This window comes from Orbicella faveolata, unplaced genomic scaffold (assembly GCF_042242905.1).
Source record: "Orbicella faveolata isolate gen_17 unplaced genomic scaffold, um_ofav_v1 contig_46, whole genome shotgun sequence".
Lineage (NCBI taxonomy): Eukaryota > Metazoa > Cnidaria > Anthozoa > Scleractinia > Merulinidae > Orbicella > Orbicella faveolata.
Window position 1 is genome coordinate 9069740 of NW_028301576.1, and position 26243 is coordinate 9095982.

The 26243-nt window shown below is 39.5% G+C and overlaps 1 protein-coding gene and 2 pseudogenes across 1 annotated transcript; 2 read left to right on the plus strand and 1 right to left on the minus strand.

Annotated features, from left to right (window-relative positions):
• The first annotated feature begins 6970 nt into the window (after window positions 1–6970).
• On the plus strand, window positions 6971–7947 carry LOC110047953 (beta-1 adrenergic receptor-like). Its single transcript, XM_020753708.2, has one exon. The coding sequence runs from the start codon at window positions 7052–7054 to the stop codon at window positions 7877–7879; it is 828 nt and encodes a 275-aa protein (XP_020609367.1). The 5' UTR covers window positions 6971–7051; the 3' UTR covers window positions 7880–7947.
• Window positions 7948–12227: 4280 nt separating this feature from the next.
• Window positions 12228–15236, plus strand: LOC149098269 (uncharacterized; annotated as a pseudogene).
• On the minus strand, window positions 15153–16594 carry LOC149098270 (uncharacterized; annotated as a pseudogene).
• Window positions 16595–26243: the final 9649 nt, after the last annotated feature.

Below are 26243 nucleotides of genomic sequence, written 5' to 3' on the forward strand. Positions count from 1 at the left end.
CCTAGCTCGAACTCACATTCATCTTCCATTGTTATAGGATCTGTTGGTTCTTCTCTGTTCAGTACTTCTCTAAAATGCTCTGTCCATCTTGCCCGCATTTCTTTCTTTCCGCTCACGAGATTACCGCTCTTATCAAGGATGGCTGTGCTGCTCTTAGGTCTTTCATTGCATAGCACTTTCGTCAATCCGTATAATTTTCTCATTTTTTGTTTTCTTGCAGCATCCTCTGCCTCACTTGCGATGCCATCCATCCACTTCCTTTTATCACTCCTTATGCTCTTCATAACTTCTTTACTCTTCTCCTTGTATTCTGTTCTTAGTCGTTTCTTGATCCTCTCTGAACGAGTACTTAGAATCTTCTTGTTTATCTCTTTTCTTTGGTCAACAAGCGCCCATGATTCTTCTGTTATCCATGGCTTTCTTTTCTTCCTAGGACGGCCTAATACTTCATCTGCTGTCTTCGTGTATGCTTCTTCCATTATATGAAACTCCTTTTCTATCTCGTCCTCCTCCTCTCCATCCGGTGACTCCTCTTCCAATGCCTGATATCTATTCTGCAAAGTGATCATAAAGGTTTCCAGAACATTCTTTTCTTTCAACTTGTTGGTGTCATACCTTGCCCTTATACTTCCCTGTTCTTTGGGTTGTTGTTTTCTTAGTCTTAGCTTCACTTTCGTGCATACAAGATGGTGATCGCTTCCAATGTCTGCTGATCTATAGACTCTTGTGTCAATTACTGAGTTACGGAACTTCTTGTTTTACATCCAATTTATCGCAGAAGTATTCCTTCCCCAACAAGCTAGTCGGTCGCTAAATAAAATTGCCATTTTGATCATGTACTAAAAGTGCTGCCACTGTCTTTCTATTTTTAAATTACCTTAATATAAGCACACAAGTTAAGCATGAAATAACATAAATATGTTCAGCTTAGCCCGGTTATGATATCTTGACTGTCGAACTATGTTTCCTTCCTGTAATTTCTTCAGTGGTCGTTCCGTCAAGTTTCATAATTTCATAACCGATACGCATAATTTGAAAACGGTTTAGTTTTACCAAGTTCCACCTTCGGGTTTCATTGTGTTGCTCTATATAGTCATTCAACCAGCTTTCAGGCAGAAATCCCCACCCACGATAGCTCCGTGACTGTATTTTGCATGCATATTGTACGGAATAGCCCATGCAGCAAAATTTTTTACACAAGGGGCAGGGGCAGGTGGATTTTTGTAAGCTGAGCTTCTGCGTAAAAAAAGCGTTTGAAGCTGCGAAGTAAATCAGACTGATTCATTATATTTTCCACCCTATTGACCATTAAAATAGGGCTCAACGTGATCTCGCATATACGATTTTCACTTTGTATACTTTTTGTTCGTGACACTAACTCAATTTGATATTCTTTTTCTCACCAAAAATTCGTGAAGTAACCGACGCGCTAGCGTGATCATTAAAGTTGAATCGTGTTCTTTTGACTATTAATCAAACTGTAAATCAATGTTTGACAGTCCTTCACTTCCAGTAATGATCAACGAGACCAAAGCCAATGACTAAATGAGGTTCAGTTATTGTCATGTCAAAAGGACATGTCGTAAGTCGGATCGGGCTCCCTTTGGTCTAAACTGATTCTTCTTATGGCAGGTATTTTCAACACGCAACTGGATGTAGCCGCTCTATCTAGTTGTCCAGCTTGGCATTGGATAGCGAAGGAGACTCCCCACGAGATGGCTTTGCCAGCCAATTTTCGATTTTCCCCACGCCCTACTTTCTCCTCGCAGTAAAAGCATTTGATTTTGTGCTCTTAAAAAGGGGCACTCTCCTATCCTGGTCTTGTCCCATGCAGAAAGAAAGTTGTGACGCACTTTTTCCTCGGGTGCAAATGTGCAAATTACGCATCTTTCAGCCAACATGGACGACTTTCAAACGTCTTGAAATGCAAATCCGAGAGTCGCATATTGACTAATTCAATATGTGCCTTTCGTGTTTCCACTTCAAGACGATTGAAAGTTCTCTATTTTAATGGAACATGCGTAATTTGCTTATTTATAGGGAAAGAGTACCTCAAACATTTTTGTACATGGAACCAGAGCAGGATAGAGGAGTGCCCCTGTATAATGGAACAAAATCAAACGCTTTTACTGCTCCAGAAAAGAGATTATGCGAGGAGAAAGTAAAACCCGCAGCAAAGCCATCTCGTGAGGAGCTCCTTTGCCCTCCAATGTCAAGCTCAGACTGATAAAAGGGACAGTCACAATCCCAGATAAAATCTTTGGGACAACAAGCAAATTCTCCCCTCCCCCCACTAACAATGTTGATAATCTGGTGATTTTTACCCTTTTTGTTGAAAAACAAAACGCGACATTTTCCAACATTGATATATTAGATTAGGGGGAATGGGGGATACAGCTCGTGTCACAACTGCTTTTGGCCTAGATTGCAAACCCGATATTCACCTCACACTTTGAAGTTAACGGCGTTTATTTAAAGAAAGAATACAATCAAAGCAAAATCTCCGCCAGATTTGGATTTGGAAGCGTCCTATTTGTGGTCTTCTTGGTGTGACGTCCATATCCCCACGTTTGTTAATGGCACGATCGTTGGCGCTTTAGTAGCTTCATCTGTTTTCAGTTTAGCTTCGACGCCACATATGCCAAAACAAAAGCACGCTTTCGATTGGGGTCCGTGGAGAATTCTTCAAAGATCATCGTTCCTGACCCTCTTAACGTGAGCGAAGAAAATTACTGTTCTCTACAACGTACTTCAGTGACTAAAAGTTTGATGTTGTTTCATGGATATGTTCTTGCCGAATTCGGTGATTTTAGGTATCCTGAGTGTTTTCTCTCTGCATCGATTTCAAGCACTGTAGCGCAACAAAGATCATTTGAGTTTCCCTGGATTGCTCCAGTATGAAATGTGATTCAAATGTAATTGTTATAACGCGCTTTCATATTTTCTTGTTTCTCTTTTACAGGTATGGTATTGAGGAACGATTTCCTGCAGGTAGAAGGTCATTGATCTGAGGGAAAGGATCTTGGATTGGCGTTTAATTAAGAAGCAAGAGCAAATAAAGCCACATGTAAATGCAAAATGGACAAGAACAAAGAAAGCCATGAAAAAGACTTATCTCGTAATCTTTAATTGAGAGTTACTGTTTTGGGATAAAGACAAGCAAACATGTAATGCTACATAGAGATTAAATGTTTTCAAAACATTTGTCCTACATGTCCTGATCGAGTTTCAAATAAATCAGTAATCAGCAGGTATTTCCAAAACGTTGACTCCTGATTGCTTTAAATAGAATATTAAGAAGCTTGGTTAAGTTCCTGGGGTTAGGTTCATGGCAACTAACTTGTTACTTGTTACAAAAAAAGTAATAATTTCTTAATTGCCTGAATTACTTTGAAGGAACCAAAAGTTAAAACCATCAGAATTAAAATACTGGCAGGAAAAATGCTGAGAAAAACCCTGAAAAACTGGAGTATCCTAGAAAAAGCTGAAAATGATACTCTATCTAGAAAAATATAGAAAGTAGCATTTGTAATGACTTGGAAAAAGCTGGAAAAAGCTGGAAGAACCTGATTTGATCTGAAATTATGATTTCTGGAGTAAAGCTGGAATGTTCTACCCAAATTAACATTGTAGAAATTTCAAGAAATTTTCCAATAAAGAAAACTGGTAAATTTTTGAAATTAAAAAAAAATATGTTTCTGTAATATTTTTAGGAAAATTCTAGAAATTCCCAGAATGTTCCGGATTTGTTTTACAATAATTAACAATTATTCCATGAGCGCGCGTTGGATATGAGATGGTAAATAGCCAACAAGCGCGAATGGAGTAATTGTTTTATTAAATTCGGTGCGTTTGTATTCTTGGAAATATAGCTTAATTTTATTGGATTTTAATTTTACAAAACGACTGGAAGTCGATGTGACAAAAACAACAACAAGTGGGAAATCACATGACATGCGCGCCGTTTATAAAATTAGTTGAATTAAAAATTTGAGAGCGAAGCAAGCGTATTTGCTGAATGAAATTGCAATCAAGTGGAATTCAAGAAACGTCTATCAAATGAAGGAGATATAACCTTGATCAGAAAGTTTGAAAAGCGTTCAAGTTCGAGTCATGGAGAAGAGCCAAATAATTGTGCACTTGCACATTGCTATTGTAATAATGCTGCGGAAAACTTTGATCGCCATGTAACACAGACGTTGTGCCAAAATTATTCTCCACAAGATCTCTCTCAGGATTCCCTTGCTTTGAAAGCCTTGGCATTTCGAGCTGTTTGTGTGGAGCTCATTGTTGGTCAGTTTTAGAGTCAAGGACAGAAACTATCTTAGCGTCAGATTCATCTTCAGAATCTCCGAGGCCACCCTGGTGGTTTTTCGTGACTGGTAAAGAACCGGGCTTACTTCGGTTCAGCTCAAAACACTCAACTCCTTGAGGTGTTTTTCGCAAGGACATCTCTCGTCGTCGTCGGCCAAAAAAGAGACTGAGATGAAACTAGGTCGTCCTCTGTAGCTGTGCGGGATTCTTGCTCTCGGCTGATCCGAGCTTGCTTAGTCGAACAGTTTCCTCATCTGCTCATTGGAAACTGGTTTCTTATGGACTACGCCGGCAATTATGCCTGTTTACCTGCGGCCTTTTACAAATGCATATGCTCTAATAATTTATTTGCCTGGTCAGAGATAATGGAAAACGGTTTGTTGTACGGCGGCATGCGAAGGAAATGATCAACTGGCGGCTTTAATGGATTTAATCAATGAACTTTTGCAATACGTGTCATCTTTCTTCCTCGCAGACGAGTAAAAACACTTCAACTGAACATTCAGTTCTTCTTTTGACATTTCTTATATCGGTTTCGAAAATTTGGTGCCACCAGGACTAGCAAGCCATTCTGTTCAAGTAAAATTTGTTTTTGTTACATAATCTTCATGAATGCGTAAAATATCGCCGGTCATATTTTAATTTTGCAACTTTAAGGGAAACTTAACGTGTACGTGCCGTTAAATAATCTTATCTCGAGCTTTGTGGCTTTTTTGTTGTTACTGGGACTGCATTGTCCATAATTCCCTGTATTTCCTGTGTAGATAGCTCACCAAATGTACTTTTTTTCATCCATTTTTTTGTCGACGAAACTTCGCTTCACGCGAAAAAGCTCATGCCGAGCGACATTTGCCGCTTTCATTTCCATATAAGGTCAAACGCAGGTATAATGGCTGGTAACCGAGATCCAGTGAACCAATCAGAAAGCTAGAATTGCATTATCCGAGGCTGAGAATTTAATAAGAATGTATATTCCTCGTTCTAAAAACGTAAATGCCCCAAAGTGCGAAACACTATGAATATTTTTGTTCTCAAAGCGTGACTAAGTACAGCCGAAAAGCGCTAAATACAGTGTATACGGAGTCCCTAAAGCTGGAGAGTTCAAAAGCGCTAATTAGAACGTTTATTCCTCGTTCTAAACCCGAATGCCCAAACGCGCAAACTTTGATGAATATTCTTCGTTCTCAAACCGTGAGAGTCCAACATTAATAGCGCTCTATGCAGTTTACAATCGTCGGAGTACTCATTAAAGCATGTATTGGCCTTGAAATCGTATAGTGAATATTCCGTGTAGCAACTAGAATTTTCTTTGTTTTTATTTAGCATTTCCGCGTTGCCTTTGGGGGTAACTTAATCTACTGATTAGTACTTTACCTAACATCATTATGCACAGTGTGTTATTCAGTTTTGGCCAGTGCTTGATAGCGGTTTGCAGTTAAGTTTCTCCGCTTTCTACCGCGGTTTGGCTAGCATTTCACTTGTTGTGAGCTGCTGAATTATTATTCTGAAGAGTTTAATCCTATTGGACTCGTCACAGTTTGTAAGTTCATTTTACTCCGCTATCAGTTTTGTGTGGTTATATTTTTGTTTTTAGGTATTTTGCCTTGTTTACTTTTCAGCTGAATCACACACTCACTCACTCACTCACTCACTCACTCACTCACTCACTCACTCACTCACTCACTCACTCACTCACTCACTCACTCACTCACTCACTCTCTCATTCACTCACTCACTCACTCTCGCGTGCTTATGCGTACAATGATTAAACCTGTGGAATCGAACTGTGGCGTTCGTTATCTGTAGCGTCTAACTACATTCCGTAATGTATGATGTGTAGTTCATTCTTAATTCAACCGGAGAACATCTAAAACGCAGTGTTTTGGGAGAAAACAGTTTTCCGTCCTCCTCCTTCTCCTCCTCCTAAAAACGGACTAAAGCAGCTGCTCGGCATTAGGTTAATGCCGCTGAGCATCAGAGTGATTGCTATAGAAATGGATTTTTAGAAAAAGACGAAGGGGCTAAAATCGTGGTGTTTTGCTGCCAAAAGCAAATTAATATATCTAGCACTCTTCCATCAACTGAAAGCAACAAAAAGGTCAATATCACGCACACTTGCAGCTGCTTAGACTAATTCGGGATTTATTGGCATAAAGAAACTAAAAGCTAATGGTTTTTAAGCTGACCCTTTGTTTAAGAAGTTATACTATGAAGTACAGGTTGGTCTCTGCGTTAAAGCATAATAAAAAAATAAATAATAAGGTTTTGTGTTATATTTATGGACTACCTGTCAAAAGGCGAGTAAGTCAGCTGATAACTAAGTTCAGCTGTGATGATATTATGCAATCATTGGGCTTTGTGAAAATGAATAAGCGAACAAACGAACGAACTAACGAATAAACGGACGGACGAACAATCGAACGAACGAACGAACGAACGAACGAACGAACGAATGAATGAATGAATGAATGAATGAATGAATGAATGAATGAATGAATGAATGAATGAATGAATGACAGTGATCCTTCTGGTATACGTTGGAGACCGATACAACGCATTATTATTATTTTTTAATAAGGTACACCTTTTTTAAAAATAAAAAGAATAATAATCCTACGTTGTATCGTATTCTTTTTTGTTTATCTTTTTGTTTATTTATTTATCTATTCATCTATTTATTTTCTTTCTTTCTTTCTTTTTTTCTTGCAGCTCTCTCTACTTGTGTTGTGTACTCACCATGAACTGGTTCTGGAGTGTTTGTTTTGGAGTGACAGCAGTTGCAATCATCATTAGTAACTCCTTGTCAATTGCAGTTCTTGTCAAGCGAAGATTTCGCAAACGTTCTCTTTACCTGTTAATCGATTTGGCAATAGCTGATCTGCTAGTTGGATTATTTGCAGTACCGATTTATATGATCACAGTCATCTCTGAAGGCAAGCTCGTGCCACGAGTCGCTTTTGATAGTGTCGATATGTTTACAGGTCTCTCCTCCATTTTCACATTGACTGTTATTTCTCTTGAAAGACTCTTTGCCATCAGTCGGCCACTTCGTCATCGGCAGTTATCCTCACATAGCTACGCCATTGACATAGCAACGCCATGGATCCTCTCCCTCGCGGTGACTTCAGTTCGAGTGTTTCAGCACTATTCAATCGTGACAAATCACCAGTTTTTATCAGTTATTATTATCAGTTTGTCGACTCCTTTGCTAATAACGTGCACTTCTTACTGCGTCATCTGGCGTAAGCAGACTTCCCGCATACATAACGGAGTAAGGGCGAGGAGAGAGACGAGGCTGTCTAAGACATTGTTTTTGATAACAGGAACATTTGTGTTGACCTGGCTACCATTCCAAGTTCTAGTAATTCTAGTAAATATGTGTGTGCCGTGTAGGAAAATCCACAGTGTGGTCGTTTTTGTACTTAAACTCCTTCAGTTCAGTAATTCGTTTATTAATTTTTTGATTTATTGTCTAAGAATGCCAGATTATAGAAAAGCTGTTTCACAACTATTTTTCATTCCAAATGCCGCGGTTACTCCAATAATCCCGAGGTTAATACGTTAGCCGATAGCCGAACAAGTATCGCACTTATTCCCTTTTCAAGTATACTGTCTTTATATAATGTTCCAACAACCCATGCCATGATTAATCCAGCTGATATAGAGCAATTGTGACGCTCGGAAAAATAAGTATCTCGCAGATTTTTTTCGAGTTTGATTTACAAATAGCAACTACTGTGGTCATGTTACTTGTTCACTGTTTAAATAAAGTAAAATTGCTACCGCGATATTTTGTTATCTAACATATGTTTCAAGCGTTGGATAAATATGAAGTATTAAATAACCGTTCACAGTTGGTTACCATCTTGTGTCCTACGCCATTTAATAGGTCACTCCCTGGTTTTAGGGAATAGGGGAACATGGTCAATTTTAGGATACAAGGGAACATACGCATGGAACATGCATTTCCGGGGAATCACGGGAACAAGACCCTCTGCAGGGTAGGCCAAACAAAGTCAAAATAAACGGCGTAAAAGGTGCCAGTATCTCGCGACGTTGTGTCTGCTCCTGTGACTTCAATGAGTCATCTGCATTTGATGCTTTTGATGGAATCCGGTTTGGAATATTTAATAACAAGCGGGAGATTCGAAATCGCTTTGTTAAGAAGATCCTGATTTCCTTTATCTCTCTGTTTCATTGCGGATTAATATGTCATTCTAACATTCCACTTTCCTGTTTGCTGATCGAGAAATTTATCCGACCGTTCGAAGAGCTGGTTAAAGGTCTGAAGGACAGCAGTATTGGAGCAGCAGACTATGGGGCAAAATTTGGTAAGGTTCCTGATGTCAAGAACGTTGGCTGAATCGACGTTCTCGAGAGACGCCTGGAAAGTAATCTAATCAATTTGACTCTGAACTCGGGCATCCTTATATTGTAAAAATAGGGTTCAGCCGAGAGTTGTCACCTGAATTAATATTCTTCGTTCTTAAACCGTGAGAGCCCAATAGCGCTATATACAGTGCATACTCTTCGGAGTACTAAAGCATGTATGGGCCTTGAAATCGTATATATACTGAATATTCCGTGTAGCAACTAGAATTTTCTTTGTTTTTATCTCGCATTTCCGCGTTGCCTTTGGGGGTAACTTAATCTACCCATTAGTACTTTACCTAACATCATTATGCACAGTGTGCTATTCAGTTTTCGCCAGTGCTTGCATTATTAGCGACTGGCAGTTAAGTTTCTCCGCTTTCTACCGCGGTTTACCTAGCATTTCACTTGTTGTGAGCTTTTGAATTATTAGTCTGAAATGTTTAATCCTGTTGGACTCGTCACAGTTTGCCGTAAGTTCATTTTACTCTGCTATCAGTTTTGTGTGGTTATATTTTTGTTTTTAGGTATTTTGCCTTGTTTATTTTTCAGCTGAATCACACACTCACTCACTCACTCACTTACTCACTCACTCTCGCGTGCTTCAGTATGCGTACAATGATTAACCCTGTGGACTCGAACTGTGGCGTTCGTTATCTGTAGCGTCTAACTACATTCCGTAATGTATGATGTGTAGTTCATTCTTGATTCAACCTGAGAACATCTAAAGCTAAGTGTTTTGGGAGAAAACAGTTTTCCGTCCTCCTCCTTCTCCTCCTCCTAAAAACGGACTAAAGCAGCTGCTCGGGATTAGGTCAATGCAACTAAACATCGAGTGATTACTATAGAAATGGATTTTTAGAAAAAGAGGAGGGGGCTAAAATAGTCGTGTTTTTTTGTTTTTCTTCAAAGTTACTCAAAGTTTTGCCAATTATAACTTTTTAAGTCACCAGGTAAAATTGCTGCCAAATGCAAATTAAATATATCTAGCACTCTTCCATCAACTGAAAGCAACAAACAGGTCAACATCACGGCATACTTGCACCTGCTTAGACTAATTCGGGATTCATTGGCATAACGAAACTAAAAGCTAATGGCTTTTAAGCTGATCCTTTGTTAAAGAAGTTATTACTATGAAGTACAGGTTGGTCTCTGCATTAAAAAAAAGCTAAAATATTAAATAAAAAGGGAAAAACTCCGTTATGCTGTCAGCGATCATAAAATTAATATGGAGATGGTATGGAGGTGACAGTTTAATGAGATTCTGTGTTATATTTATGGGCTACCTGTCAAAAGGCGAGTAAGTCATCTGGTAAGTCAGTCCAGTCGTAATGGTATTATGCAATCATCGAGCTTTGTCAAAATAAATGAATGAATGAACGAACGAACGAACGAACGAACAAACGAACGAACGAATGGACAGACGGACGAAGGAAGGAAGGAAGAAAGGATAGAAGGAAAGAAGGAAGAAAGGAAGGAAGGAAAGAAGGAAGGAAGGAAGGGAGGGAGGGAGGGAGGAAGGGAGGAAGGAAAGAAGGAAGGAAGGAAGGAAGGAAGAAAGGAAGGAAGGAAGGAAGGAAGGAAGGAAAGAGGGAAGGAAGGAAGGAAGGAAGGAAGGAAGGAAGGAAGGAAGGGAGGAAGGAAGGAGGGAAGGAAGGAAGGAAGGAATAAAAGAGGGAAGGAAGGAAGGAAAGAGGGAGGGAAGGAAGGAAGGAAGGAAGGAAGGAAGAAAGGAAGGATCGTTTCCCAAAATTTTTCGTTCCTTTTCCTCTTTGGCTCAAGTATCACTCCTTCAGACCATTTACCGATCAGATTTGCGACCTACTGGCGTGCTCTCTCTCAAACTTTGCTGCAAAATTTTCAACTGATGATAAGGGCCAAACGACTACAAGTTATTGGGGTTATACTTGCAAACCAAACGGAACAAACCTAACCGGAACTTCTACCGTATAATTTCTAAAGATACTTACAAAAAAATGGAGCAGTAATATAATCCCTAAAATCCGACTTTTCTGACCCTCAAGTAAAGAAGTTTGAAGCATTGAAACTTGCAGTATGATTTAACAGCAAGGGAAATATATTAAGCCAGGAGGAGTTTATTTGAGATGGCGGAAAAGACGGATTTTCCGGATTTCACGGAAAAGTGAATATTAAACAACCATTATTATATTACTTCCCTTTATTTCTGTAAGTATCTTATAGAGTATTATATTAATAATATTACATAAGATACTTACAGGAATAAAGGGAAGTAATATAGTAATGGTTGTTTAATATTCACATTTCCGTGAAATCCGGAAAATCCATCTTTTCCACCCCTCAAATACAGAAGTTTGAGGCCAAAGAACTTGCAGTATGATTTAACAGCAAGAGAATATATTAAGCCAGGAGGAGTTCATTTGAGATGGTGGAAAAGACGGATTTCCCGGATTTCAAGGAGATGTAAATATTAAACACCATTATTTTATTACTTCCTTTTATTTCTGTAAGTATCTTATATAATATTATTATTATTATAATATTATCTACGATACTTACAGGAATAAAGGGAAGTAATATAATAATGGTTGTTTAATATTCACATTTCCGTGAAATCCGGAAAATCCATCTTTTCCGTCATCTCAATGAAGTCCTCGTGGCTTAATGTATTCCCCTCGCTGTTAAATCATACTGCAAGTTTCAAGGCTTCAAACCTCTTTACTTGGGGGTCGGAAAAGTCGGATTTTCCGGACTCATAAATTTCTCTGACTGACTGAAATAGCTTCAAATAACTCAGAGATGTTTGTACAACAAATTGAAAGTATGAAATTTCTTGTTTTGAGTGCTCATTTCGTTAAATCAGTTCAGTCTTTAAAGACTCCTACAAACAGTTTTAAACTTTTTGAGAGCAGTTGTTTACGTAGTGAATTTATGATAATCTGCTAATTTTTATGTTCGACGTAAATTAGCCTGAATGACTTGAAAACTCTCCAGAGAACGCAATCAAGAAAGTGGAAAGACAAATCTATTGTTGACGTAGAAAGGCTCCCTTGATTACAGTGGTGCTGTTAGTGATTTGCATTTGACCTTGGTTCATCATCAGTGGCAAATTAGGATTGATGAGCCGCGTGAAACGCCTTCATCTAGTTGAAGTAACAAGTTCTTTTCATCCTAGAGGTGCAGAAAGGGCCCCCAAAACAAGTCCAGGGCTTTTGGGATAATTACACTACTGTTCTCGGTTCCTCGTTAACACATTTCATTTGAAAGATTATACATACGCGTGTTGAAAAGGAAAAAGTATTGTCAGGGTAAAGAAGCCGCTTGGTTTCAGTAACACCTGAAATGTTTACGTTGATCTCGGGTTCAATGGCAAATGACAACGGTGCCAGCTTTTCGTGCATAGTAGCGGTCACAAGGTCACCAGTGAGACACCTTAACGTTCTACATATTACATATATGGTAAGGTATGCACCAGCTCTGTCAGATTTAGTCACAAGTTTCCATCCATGATATTTAAGCGGGAGACTTGTAGTTTTTTTTACAACCAGCGATCGACAGAGGAAATGCTGCGAGCAAAGAAACCATGTCGAGAGCTTAACAGCGAAAAGATTAAGAGTGCTGCAATCTGTTACTTGGCTCCCGTAATCAGTGGGAGATGCAGTGTTGTAAGTGCAAAATGCATTTGTAACGTGAAAGAAAAGGCTTTGCCAAAGGCTTGGAACTCGATTTGTCAGAAACGTGATATTTGTGATAGAGCGATTTCAGGTTTGTAAATGTTCAAAGGCTGAAATGACAGAATGAGATTGAAAAACACATGTTCAATTCTTGACGCGCATTATCCTACTTTCTTTCAGGTATATCAAACATAGCGTTCTTCTTCAGAGCAATTTGCACTCAAGAAAAAAAGAAAGGAAGTATCCAGGAAAGCGAAGATGAAAGTGACAACAGTTACGAAGAATTCGAATCAAGCCAAGTACCTAGTTCCACTTCACAGCAGTGGCTCGATGGAAATTTGGCTTCTGTCAACAAAGCCCTTTGCCCTGCGATTTCCTATTGGGTCGCGCTAACGACACCAAACGGTGCTCCCGCAAGTACGATTTCCGTGCACAAGGCGTTATTGAATTGTAGAGTAGACGTTATTGTCGATCAGGTAAAGTATCTTGTTTAGCATGCAGACTGTTTATTTATGAGTGTACACATTATAACGTTTTCGAGAAACGAAAGCAACACTTATCAAAAGTCACTTAAATAAGTTTACAGTCTTAAGGAAAACAAAATACGTGGCAATTAAATAAAGTGCTGGCTGCCCGGAATAACCAGAGGGGCTAGAGGAGTCAGACAGCCAGTTAAAATCTTGCAAATTTCCAACACAGTTTTTAAAACGTTCTACTTTATGCCTTTTAGGTTCAATTCCAAGAAGGAAAGGAATGTCCTGCCATGAAAGAGCTTTATAAAGTTTTAAAAGACCACAAAAACCGACATTTGCAGGACCTCGTTCTATCATCGTATCGGCATTGCTACAAACAAGAAGCCAGGAAAGTTATTGGCGATGATATCGACTTAATCAGTACACAAGAATTGGAAGAGTGTGGCAAAGAGAATGTAGTGCGAGTTACCATCATCAACAAGAAGTTTCAATCATCTTTGGCCAGCGCGATAGAACGCCTTATCGAGGCGAAGTTACAAATTGACAAGTTCGGATTCACAGCCTCGAACATCGCAGCGCAACCACCCAGCCTTATGGTGCAAAACGACGAGAAGAGGTTCTCAGATAAGTTGACAATCCTGGTAAACGACATTTCCATTGCAATGGAAAAGCTCAGTTATGCCACTTACAGGGGAAAGGTCTAAAAAAGGAAAGCAGGGCAAAGTATACGTTTTCGTACAGATGTGAGGCCCGCGCGTTCATGAATACTCTTGCCACCAATGAATTCTTCAAGCCTAGACTCATTCGAGAAATGAGAAAAGTGGTGGAGCTATTAGCGGACCCGTACTGCGAATTGTTTAGACCACTGGTAACTGACTACGACCTAATCGAAGTCAACCAAGGCGTCTGTTGGTCGCTAAAAGAAAGGTCCTTCGTGAACGATGCTATCCAAGAAGATAAAATTGGAAAAGTATCTCCCAGAGCGTTTTCTCCCTTTGACTCGACGCAAGAACCAGATCCAAAATACTTTCACCAGATCCTCGAAAACAGCCTAAGTCCAGAAGAACACTCAAACTTCTGCGAAGATTTCTTGAAGTTGCTTAGTTACAACAAGAAGAAGCACAAAGATAAAGTGCCTTGTTTAGTCGGAGACGCTTACAGCGGTAAAACAAGTCTGTTTTTTCCAATCCTGGGCCTTGTGCACCAAGGAAACGTTGCCACGGTGACTAAACAACGAGCATTCAACAAGTCTATGATCTCTAAGTTCACCGAAGTGGTATTCATAGATGAAGCTACAGAATCTACACTTGACATCGACGACTGGAAAACGTTGACGCAAGGAGGTTACTCGGTGCACGACGTCACATACCAGGCGGCAAAATCATTTATCAACAGATGCCCAATGATCATCACAACCCAGCGGAAGCTCGACTTCGGTCCTTCCGACCAGCCTGCCATGGACAGACGATTGTCCACGTACGAATTCCGTAGCCTGCCAAACCCACAAAAGAGTGCAGCCACATGACTAAGAAACCACCCCATGGACTGCGTACTCTGGGCCACCGAAAAGGCCAGGACACGTAGAGATGATGGTGAAGAAGACCCAATTGAAACAGACGAAGAGCAATCTTTCCTCGAAGACGGAATCTTGCAAGAAAAGGAAAAGGACGAACTACGCGCTTTGTGTTTAGACCAGGGAGCGGACGACACCAGCAATCAATCTGTAAGGGAAGACGAAGCCCCACAAGACGCCGCGCCAGACATTGAAAGTGAGTCAGATTTGTGCAGCCAATCAGGCAATATCGTAGATGTCTTGGAAAACCAGCTTGGAACGCTGAAGCCAGAGAGTCTTCAACATAGGATGATAACCCAAATGCTGGAAACGGAGCAGGCAAAGCAACAAAGACGAGTCCTGTTTGAGCGGGAGCGCTTCGCTCAGCGTAAAGCCTGGTTAAAGGACAGAGGCGTGTCTAGTCAGAACGCAGAGCTTCTTCCCGAGGAATCTGACGAACCAACGCCTTCGCCGATCGCGAGAGATCTCGAGAGGTTTACACGCGCCCGAACGGTAGCTGAACAAGACGCGCGTCGTCAAGCTGCCCGGAAAGCCTTCGAGGGTGCGTGGCTGAAGGAGACGGAAAAAGAGTTCCAGGACTGTGTAAGGCGCTTGCACTCTACCCAACATCCCCCGACGAGAAATTCGTTGGAGGCATACCGGGAAGTATTGGAAGATAAGCTGAAGAACCACCACACCGCGTCCTCGCCGTCGCGTGCCAGTTCAAACGCTTACGACCTGGCGGTTTCAGAGGAGTTGATGCCCAACAGCACTACAGGTAGTACGAGAAAGAGGTCAAAGCGTCGTGCTCACAGTCAAGTGAGTGAGAAGAGGCCTCGAAAAACTCTACTTAATTACTTCAGTCACAAATAGAAATTACACTAAATAACGAAACGAATATCACTGTACCAAGTTTAGGCGCAGAAAGAGTTAAAGTTGAAGTTACGATTGCAATTGACTCATTTAATTGTTTAATGATTATGTGTACATGCACTTGAAAGATAAACAGAGTTTGACGTTAAGACTGACTACTTTGTACACGTTTGTAGTGTTATTAAACTAGTGGCATTTTGAGTCCAGCCCTTTTCTTGAGAGAATCTGCTGTTCTTCCCTCTTGAAATTTGAAATCGGAATCTCTCAGAATGGCCGTCCATTGTCCATATCCGTGCCTGTTAATTCCTCGCCTGAGAAAATCGTCCTCGTCTGCCGTGAATTTCATCACCCGATGAAGTTTCCTCTGATTTCGCAGGTTCTCGGTGGGAATTACAACCTTCCTGGGGGGAGATAGGCTCGCCTTTTCCACAGTTTCAACCGACAGTGTCGAGCTAGAAGTTGAACCGCCAAACCTCGCCTGTACATCTTCGTCCACCTCTGAACCCTTGCTTCCTTGAAGCTTTTGTAGACACTCGCGAGCCTTCACAGCAACTTCGCGCGATCTCCGCTTTTGATAGTGAACTTTGGCAACAGCGGAACTGTGTTTCTGGTCTTCCGACAAAATCCTTTGCTCCTCGCTGTGAGCTGATTGAGGCTTTCCGTCTCAACAATTTGGCGATAACGCGTAGGATGAATGTACTTTCCAATAGCATCAAAAACCAGTTTGCTCATAATTTCGCCCAATTTAGCGTGTTGGCCGCCATTTCTGTTGACGAGAACGAAATCACACTCGGGTTTGAGCAGCGGTCTTACGTAGGAGATGTTGCCATCGAGAACTTGCATGTTTGCATCGGTCAGAATCAAAGAGTCAAATCCATACTCTCCAGTAGTCTTGAATGTTTTCTGATCAATAAATCCACCCTTTTCCTTAGCTGTAGCAATCATGTCCACCGTCAAATATTGATAAGTCATGGGACGCGACCCCTTCACTTTGATGAACAGATAAATGGCAACGAATTTCGTGGCAAATGTCAAGTCTGAAGGGTTAACTTGAGCTGAACTCGATTTGCAAATCTTCACGGTATTTTCGTAACGCGGCAGATGAAATTTCACCACCTCCAAAACCTCCTCCATTGTTGCCCAGTGGCCTCTTGCCTCCAGTGTCTCAATGTCAAAATCTTGCATCCACTGCAATCTCATCATTTTTGCAACCGTCTTTCGCGCTCTCTTGAGGTACAACTCTGTTGCAGAGAACGTTCGAAGAACTGCCTCCGGCGCGCCATGAAGTTTTCTGAAGTCGATCATTTCAGAAATGGCATCTATGTAGCCTAAACGCCCACCATGTCCAAGCTTGCATTCGTCTTGCAAGTAGTTGATAAACTTGAACAACAAATTTGGAGAACACAAACTAAAATCCACCACGTCAAAAGTCAACTCTTCCTCGTCTTCACAACAAAATCTAAAAAACTTAAAGCATCTTGTCACTATTTGTTGAGCTGCGCGATCTTTCTTGTAACCGCCACCACTTCCAATCTCGTTCCCAGAGCCTTCGTTACCCTTGTCCAGCGGAACGGGAAACCGAAGACCTCTGGGATACAGCGTTTTCGATAACAAGATTCTTGTTATTCCGGTCAAACTGCGCAGGCGTGAGTGTCTAGTTCAAGATGGCGTCTGATTCCTTGGCTGACTTGGAGACTCTTAGAAGGTTATCACGTTTTCCTTAAAGAAACTAGGTCAACCCGAACGAGAATTGACGAGGGAACAATACGATGCCATAAGGGGAAAATGTTCTTAGAAAAAAGGTCACTGCTAGCGGTGTTACTAACTGGATCTGGCAAATCGTTGACTTATCAATACCTTAACTAGGACTTTTTGACTTCGTCCCAAGCGGCTTCAATCCTGTACGTCAAGATCCTGCTGTGCTCGTTGTGTCTCCTCTAAGCGCAGTAATGAGAGAGCAGCTAGACAAGTTGGAAACGTTTTTTACGTCTGCATTCTGCAAAGTAAGCTTATCTTAGAGAATCAAGGTAAACAAAAAGTAACAAATATTCCGAGAAATCAGCATGTGTAGTTTGCTTTTTGCACATACAGTGGTCTCTGTTTATATCAATAGTTTGGCAAAAATGCTTAGAACATCGAGAGGAGTTTAACAGGATAGCCCAAGCCGTAGTTCATTTGGTTCTGCAATGGTGCCGGTTATTTCTTATCATTGTTTTCAATAGCTATGTCATGTTTTACGTTTAATGATTTATAGGAATTTAGTTACTGTTTGGTACAAAGTGTTTTTGGATTTGACAATACTGTCCTTCTAGTTCCATATGTTTTTACGACTGTATTTATAGCAAGTTCAAGTTGTTATTTGTATTCTGCAGTCTATTGAGCAGTGATAGCTGCAATACTTAATTATATTTGATGTTTGCATGTACCAGGTTGGCACAGGTCAGGAAATGGTCAGGGAAAAAATTCTTCAACGTCAGGGAAAGTAAGGGAATTTTATTTGGAGTCAGGGAAAATTGGCATTTTGAAGAAAAGTCAGGGAAAATTGAATTAATACAATTGAAGGCTGGAAGAAACATTTGGGGTCACTGTACGTGATCTCAACAATATTTTTCCTTCAATATGAAGATGGAAAATTTGTTGAAAAATATCACACTTTATGGGCAAGTGGAGGATGAAGCCACTACTAAACCTGATATTTTGCATTTCTTTGGTCAGGGAAATTTTATTTTTATCAGGGAAAAGTCAGGGAATTTTGAAAAGGATGCCTGTGGCAACAATGTGTACCTGTATTTTAATGTATCAATGAAATAATTATTTTCAGTTAAATATTCCAATCAATATCCAACTCTTTACCACACTGTACTTAGGCAAGTGACTTGATTTGTGAAGTAATTGTTTATTAAAAGTGGAGAAGTCTTTAAGTTATGTTCTTGAAAAAAATATATTCATACATAAAGGGGAAATATCACCAAGATTTTGACCTAACTTGGTCAAAATTACTTAGGAACAAAATAATTCTAAAAATGAAGAGAAAAGAATACAACAAAATGATTGCATGAAAGAGGAAGTATTTATGATTTGTCCATGTTCTAGAAAGAAAGAACTTGAAAAACATTAGCCTAAAATTTTTCAAGTTTAGGTTCATTCTAAATCTATTTATTTACTGATCAGAGACACTTCGCGCAATTTAATACTCTGCTTTACATACGTAATACTTTTTTTTCCACCACATTCAGGCTAGCCAGTGCATCTTTTTCCTATTTTTTAATGGCTAATTAAGTAGCACAGTTACAAAATTTAAAATGGATTTATAGCCTCGCATGTTTCAAAGGTAGATGTAGTATAAAGCTATTGATGTCTGTGACTCTGGTGTTTGGGACAGTCATTATTTCTTTGTTCTCTGTTGCTTAGTGGATTTCTGGTCATAGCTTAGATATATGTTTCCATGGTTTTCAATGATTTTGTATCGAATCTGTTGTATCCAGTTATACAAATGACAATTGACAATAATTATTAATTCCCCATTGCTCTTCAATTATTTTTCTTATTTATACTCCAATGTTAAATAAACTGATGTTGTTATCACAGTGAGAGCTAAGAAGAATAATTTTAAAATCCAAATGTCTGCGTTGTCATGAATATGTACATTTGTGTCAATGTTGCTGGACTAAAGCAGTGGATTGGGATAGAAGGGGTGTAGAGAGGCTATCTTTGTCCATTAAAGTAGTACTGATTTTCCTAATTTTTGAAAGAAAGTTCCTATTTTTCAATGGTGTGTTTCCTATTTTCCTATTTTTCTGAAAAACCATGCTGCTGGACACCCTGCAATAACTGAGGAGAATGTACTCTCTTTGTAATTGCATGTGCAAATGGTTAGACACTCAAGTCTTCTCGGATGAGGACAATAAACCGTACGCCCAGTCTCCTGCATCTTCAGTGTTACATGGTTTAATAGCAGGGGACATTAAAGAACCCACACACTTATCGCAAAGAGTAGGGCACGTAGTTCCTGGTGTTGTGGTCTGGTCTTGTGTTACAGGTTGGTGCTTTACATGGGTTTAACCTTATTGCACCTTTAACCCTTGGACAGAATTGTCCAAGAAAAATTACTATGGCATTTGCAAAGATTGGTTTCCTTACAAATTAGTTTAATATTCCCCCCAGTGCCAGTACTTGCACTTACAGGAACTGCTACGAGAGACACAAAGTGTGAAATAATCATGGGGCTATCGAATCCAGTGGTCATTCAATGTAATCCAAACAGGGAAAATAACTTTTATGCTTCTCATGTTAGTGCAGTCAGGGGAGATAACAAATAAGGTGAAATTTTAGACCCAGTTGTCACTGAGCTGAAATTAGAAAAGCTAAATATGCCTCTCACCCTCTTTCCCTGTTGTGGCTAATATTAAAATCAAAAACTTTATTAATTTTCAACTCAATGGTATGTAAACACAAAGTCAGAAAATTAAAAACATTATGCCATCTTGCAACTTCACAAACCTCACAATTACACAGACCAAAATTTACATTTCTTGGCTGGTTCAGCGGCTGGAGGTGCCCGAATAGATTCTGGAAGAATTGTATAAAACCTCGGTGTCGATCTGCGTTCGATTCCTTTGAATTGTGTTACCCGCTTTGATTCTCGTTCTTTCGCCGCAAAAGGACTTTTCTTCGTCTCCTCCCCCTCTTGTGAGTTTTCTTGTTCGGTACGAGACCTCTGACACAAGTCGTTCTACTCAGAAAATTGCTACAGTCGAGTGTGACGATAATTAATTTCAACCAATTTTCCTGTGCAAGACCATCACTTTCACTATAAACACTGAAACCAGATACCTTCACTGTAACACTCCAAAGGTTCTCGCTCTCAAATCTAGCTCCAAACAAATCAATCGGATTGCTGACGAAGCTGAAATATTTCAGCATCTACGAACACGTTGTTGGTTTAGAAATTGAAGCGATTTCCCAGTGTTTTGTACGCCTCGTTCGCGCTCGAAGCGATCGTACTCAGAGTTTGTACATACATCGCGGGCGGTTTAGAATTGGAAATCTGGGAACAAATTTACTGTTTTTCAACTTCCGGTGCAACTGCGCAAGCTCTCTTTATGGCCAAATAAATATCGAGCTGAAACACTGAATCCCAGAGGTCTTCGGTATCCCGTTCCGCTGGACAAGGGTAACGAAGGCTCTGGGAACGAGATTGCCACCACTTCCAGTCAACCGTCTCGTGAATACTTCGCCAATGTCACACGAAAATGAAAATGAGGGAAGTAACTTTCCGGCATGTTTTGTAGTCTCACTTGTTTGATCTTGAACTGTGTTCACCATTGGAACATTTCTTGCTACCTTTAGCGAATCTGTGATTCTTTCGAATTGGGCTTTTCATCGAAATAACAGAACCAACTGTGCTTGGTATTAGCATGTTTTCTGCACCCTCTTTGACTTTGAAATCCATCATGGTCACACTCTTGTATCGGGCAGTGATACAAGCTGTCGGTTTCATCCTTTTCCAAGTGAAGCCGTTTTGGTTTGGGTGATGCTCCATCGTAATCCGACCAATTAACTTTGCACTTCTTGCTCATTTTGCCTTTTGAAGAGCATTTGGCCAACACGATCTCCTTTAAATCTGAACCATAACCAAGGAGTCGATGACAAATAAAGGAAATGCATACATGTTTGTATTTGCCAAGGCATGCCCTTACTTGCCCGCCCTCATTACTATTGTGCAAAATTCATGACCGTGACATGCAACCAAACTTGCCCAAGCAGGTCTGAGTGGGCCTTATTGTCTGCCTTATTCACAAAAGACACCTTAATTTGGGAACAAAATCAGAATGCGTAAAAAAATGATCCGAAATCTGTTCCCAAATGACCAATTTAGGAACAATATGTTCCATTTACAGATAGGAACTCGGAACAAAACAGTCCTAAATGTCCAATTGTTTAACAAACTGTTCCATTTACAGATAGGAACTCGGAACAAAACAGTCCTAAACTTTGGTAATAAATGACCAATTTGGGAACAAACTGTTCCATTCACAGATGGTAATTCGGAACAAAGCGGTCCTAAAATATCAATTTGGGAACAATATGTTCCATTTACAGATAGAAACTCGGCAAAAAAAAAAAAAAACAGTCCTATATTTCGTAATAAGTGGCCAATTTGGGAACGAGCTGTTCCATTCACAGATGGGAATTCGTAACAAAAATATCAATTTGGGAACGATATGTTCCATTGGCAGATGAGAATTCGGAACAAAACAGTCCTAATTTACCAATTTGGGAACAATGTGTTCCATTTACAGATAGGAACTCGGAACAAAACAGTCCTAAATGACCAATTTGGGAACAATGTGTTCCATCAACAGATAGAAACTCGGAACAAAACAGTCCTAAATGACCAATTTGGGAACAATGTATTCCATCAACAGATAGAAAGTCGGAACAAAACAGTCCTAAATGACCAATTTGGGAACAATGTGTTCCATTTACAGAGGGGACCTCGGAACAAAACAGTCCTAGTTTATCAATATCGGAACAATGTGTTCCATGCACAGAAAGGAACTCGGAGCAAAACAGTCCTAATTTATCAGTTCGGGAACAATATGTTCCATTTACAGTTGGGAACTCAGAACGAAATGTTCCTCTTTTACACTAGAGTGAACGTTTTGTTCCTACCATGTAAAAAATCTGGTCCTCTTATAGTCAATAGGAACACAAAAACGAGGAACAGTCGATACTTGAGGAACGTTCCTTTTGGAATATAGGAACAGCCAACGCAACTCAAAATCAGCGAAAAAGCGAAGCAAAGACTAAAGAAAAACTCAAAAAAGCGTAAATCAAGCGCTTAGGTGAAAAGGAAACAATCTTTAACAACTGGTGAAGTTTGTTTCGCTCAAAGGCAGCGAAACACGCCATGATAAATTTTTGGGAAATGTAAGGGAAGGAAGGAAGGAAGGAAGGAAGAAAGGAAGGAAGGAAGGAAGGAAAGACAGAAGGAAGGAATGAATGAATGAAAAGTATTGATTAAAAGTTCAGGCACAGCATACGTGTGAAGGGTTAACATGTCAACTTCAGACTGAAAATTCAATGACAAGGAGTGCATTAACTTATCAATAACATGAGTCGAAGCATGCTAAACTGATTTTATAAATCTTACTTGAAATACCTCGTTTCGCAAGCTATCTGAAATAGATAGAATGAAGCGACTAGGAGTACTTCAACCTAACTTCCGCAACCCACCCCCCAAAAAGTGGATTATTTTCTTAGAAACCTTAGGAACATCATATTCTGCTTGGTTTCTTTTGGCTATTTATCATTTCTTATATTCCATCATGTCGCTCGCGCGCGATTGGTCTAAACTCGTTACTTGACTGAATATCCCCCGGCTAAAACTGGGTAATATCCCAGTGATATTCCCCAATATTCAACGTTGCGCGTGTTACGAATAATAATTAAAATACAACATGATAAACATGAGAGCCTCTTTTTGGCGAGAAAATATGCTCGCATGTTTGTCCTTCTTTGTACCTTACCTATTCCTCGAAGTTCATAGTTTTCCTGAAGCCTCTTTCGAAAACTGTCCGCTTCTCGGACCAGGTCATGACCGTGGGCAAATAATCGACTCTATTTTCGCGCCAAATGGAGGCTATTGTTTATATATCCAACGGGTGCTCGTGTGATAATTCTTAAATATATGAATTGCAAGCTGCTTGTTGATTCCGGATGCAATAAGAGTGTCTGAGGATTGACTGTCTTTGGACAAGACGGACAATTAAGAACATCAAGGAGAAGGTAGAAAGGCAAAGGTAAGACGACATTTCACTGAAACAAAAGACATTGGTTCTTAAATAGTTCTACCTTTAACTATCTCCAAAGTTTGGTTACAACATACCGGCCAACAATGCCTGGATTTAATTTTACATTTCCCTAGGACATTATATCGTGTTCTGTCGCTGCTATTTTCTGTTTATGAGAATGCCTTAGTGGGATATAAGCGTTATATAGTTAACCAAATAAATGTCGAGGCTTCCATGCATTGGAATAAGGGCACTCTTCCATCGACTGAAAGCAAACAAGACAATATCACACATTTTTGCAGCTGCTGAGGCAAAAATTGAAAAATAAAATAAAATAGAAGTACCTTATTCTTTGCACTGTCAGTGATCAGTGAACTTCGCCCCATGTTTTTGCACAGTTGCACAGTTCAGACATCTTTTACTCTACACTAGTTCATCTTTACGAGCTATTTAATGTAAAAAGGAGCTTTAAGTCGGCGATGGAAGGGGGATACTTTTGTTGAGACATTGGAAACAACATGGCGTGCCAATATCCATAACAATTCCTCTCGCGCACTAGGAATTTAATTTTACATTCCCCTCGGATATTATATCGTGTTCTGTCGCTGCTATTTTCTGTTTATGAGAATGCCCTAGTGGGATATAAGCGTTATATAGTTTACCAAGTAAATATCGAGACTTCCATGCATTGGAATAAGGGCACTCTTCCATCGCCTGAAAGCAAATAGGACAACATCACACATTTTTGCAGCTAAATATAGCTCACGCGAGAGATGGCGAAACCGCTTTTTGAAAAGTCAGTTTTTGATGAAGTTAAATTTGTCTTAATTCGTCGACAAACAGGAAACAACATGGCGTGCCAATAGCCATGACAATTCTTCTCGCGTACTAGGAATTCATATTTTAATCAAAACTAGTGTCGGTTTTTTTCGTTTAGTTTTCTTAAATAATGGTTAAATCGCGATATAAAACTAAATGCGACTTTGAGGCGAGATCACCGCATTATATTAGTGGCGTTGGATGAAAATATATTTACGAGCATATATTTTCTCCAAACAATACAAGCTGCTGCTTTTTGACACCAGATACAATACAAGTGTCTGCAATTTGACAAGACGGACGTCCAAGAACACCAAGTAAAAACTGCAAAGGTAAAAGTAAAAGTAAAGCAAAGTACACTTTTGTTTCCCTAGATTTGCTTTCAACTAACCCGTAAGGCTGGTTAAAACATGCCGGCCAATAATGCCGGGATTTAATTTTACATCCCTCTAAGATATGCCATCTTGTTCTGTCGCTTCTAGTTTCTGTGTAATAGAGTACCCTAGTGGGGCATGTGTTATATTGAGCTAAACGAAAATCGAGGTTTCGAAAGGTTAGAATAAGGAAAGGACGCAAGACACAGTTTATGATGAATGAAAATGGCTTTATGAAGTTTTCAACTAATGTTTTCGAGTTTCTAAAGGAAGAACGTGCTATGCGGATAACTTGGACAAAGCTGAATGTGGATACCATGTTTCTTCTGACAGGTGACTTGTCGACTGTGTTAACATAATTCTTCGCATAATTTAACCCTGAGCTTGGTCTACAAGGTGATACCATGTTTGTTTATTATGACGTCCTGTGACGCCATTTGACCTGCCATCTTGGATTTCACTATTATTAAACGGAAATTAATACAAAATCAAGCCAGAATGTTTAGAAATGTAGAAAACGATGGTTCCAAACGGCGTTATTCCTTGTTCGTCTTCATTCGCCCTGTTCTTTCTTTATTTTGCTAAAAAACCAACAGCATAATTTTGATGAGAGGAGCATAATTTAGAGAAACGAGCATAACTTCCACATAATTCCCAAAAATTTTGAACAGTGCTAGAAGTATAATCTGCCAGTTTTGCGCGCGCAATCGACAGAAGCCTAGTCTCTAAACTCTGAGGCATATTAATATAATTTTGAAACAGTTTTATTTTACGAACAGAAACACTTTCGGAACGTCATGATCAGTACACAAAAAAACAAAGTTGTAAAAGCAACATGAAATTGCACATCGAAAATTTCACAGAAATTTTTCTATATAATGTTTTTTACTTCGTAAGGTGCTTGGCAGTCCTAACATGACATATGTCGTGAGGTTTAGCCATTTAGGGAAGAAAAGAAGGAGATATATTAAGATAGCGAATAACAGACACTCGCATTTATCCATTGTGTTGGTCTTTTGAATAAAATAACTCTTTTAATAATATATATGCATGAAAAAATTACTCGATTCTGATTGGCTGAGAGCAGTACAGTTCAAGTGTAACACCCGTGCAAAAAGTGTAACACCAGTACAAAACGTGTAACACCAGTGCAAATTACACAACGTAATCCTAGACTATGATTGGCTGAAAGAAAATAGGAAATTTTCTAAGCCAATGATATCACGCAAAATGATGGCGAAACTTAGGCGCGGAAACTTTGAAAAAAGTTTTCTCGAATGAGAAAAAATGGCTTCAAGAAAGATCTTCTGACATTTCCTCCACGCGAATTTTTTTCATGGTAATATTATCGATAAGTAATCATACGGTTTTTCTCGTTCAATTTGGAATTAATTAGCACTTGTGAGTTTTTCAAAAAGCTGAAATTGCACTCGCCGAAGCGGCTCGTGCAATTTCAGCTTTTTGAAAAACTTATTTGAATGAAATTAAATTTTAATAAACATTTCAAAATAAAATGAGCGATAGAAATTTTACACAGCGTTTCGATGTCGTCATGACATCATTATCAAGTGAGAAGAAAATAAGAAATCGCTCATTTATGGGCTTACTCGTGCAAATTAATTCCAAATTGAACTCGAAACGGTATGATTACCTATACTAACTAATTCACATGTAGAAAAGGTGGATCTGCTTGATGCTATTAGCACTGTATTCAAACTCACACCACGTCCTCAGGCACTAAGAGATATTTGCCTTCTTACTTATTTTTCATCTAAATGTTCAAATTAGTTTTCAAACATCTCCCCATTGACATGAAATTTTTAATACGGTTAAACAAGAATTCAAGTTTATCTTTTGGGAAGTGCTTTAAATGGTTTTGCATCCAAGAATCTTTGGTAAGAGACTGGGCGTTATATTCAGTTTCAAGTGGAAGGGGGTTGAGTAATTATTGAAAAAAATATATATTAGTGTTTAAAAAACACTTCACAGACTGGACACTAGACATTTATGGGTTTGTT

Bases quoted from the DNA above. Each gene is read 5' to 3' on its own strand.
- LOC110047953 (XM_020753708.2), top strand. From the start codon at position 7,052: ATGAACTGGTTCTGGAGTGTTTGTTTTGGAGTGACAGCAGTTGCAATC.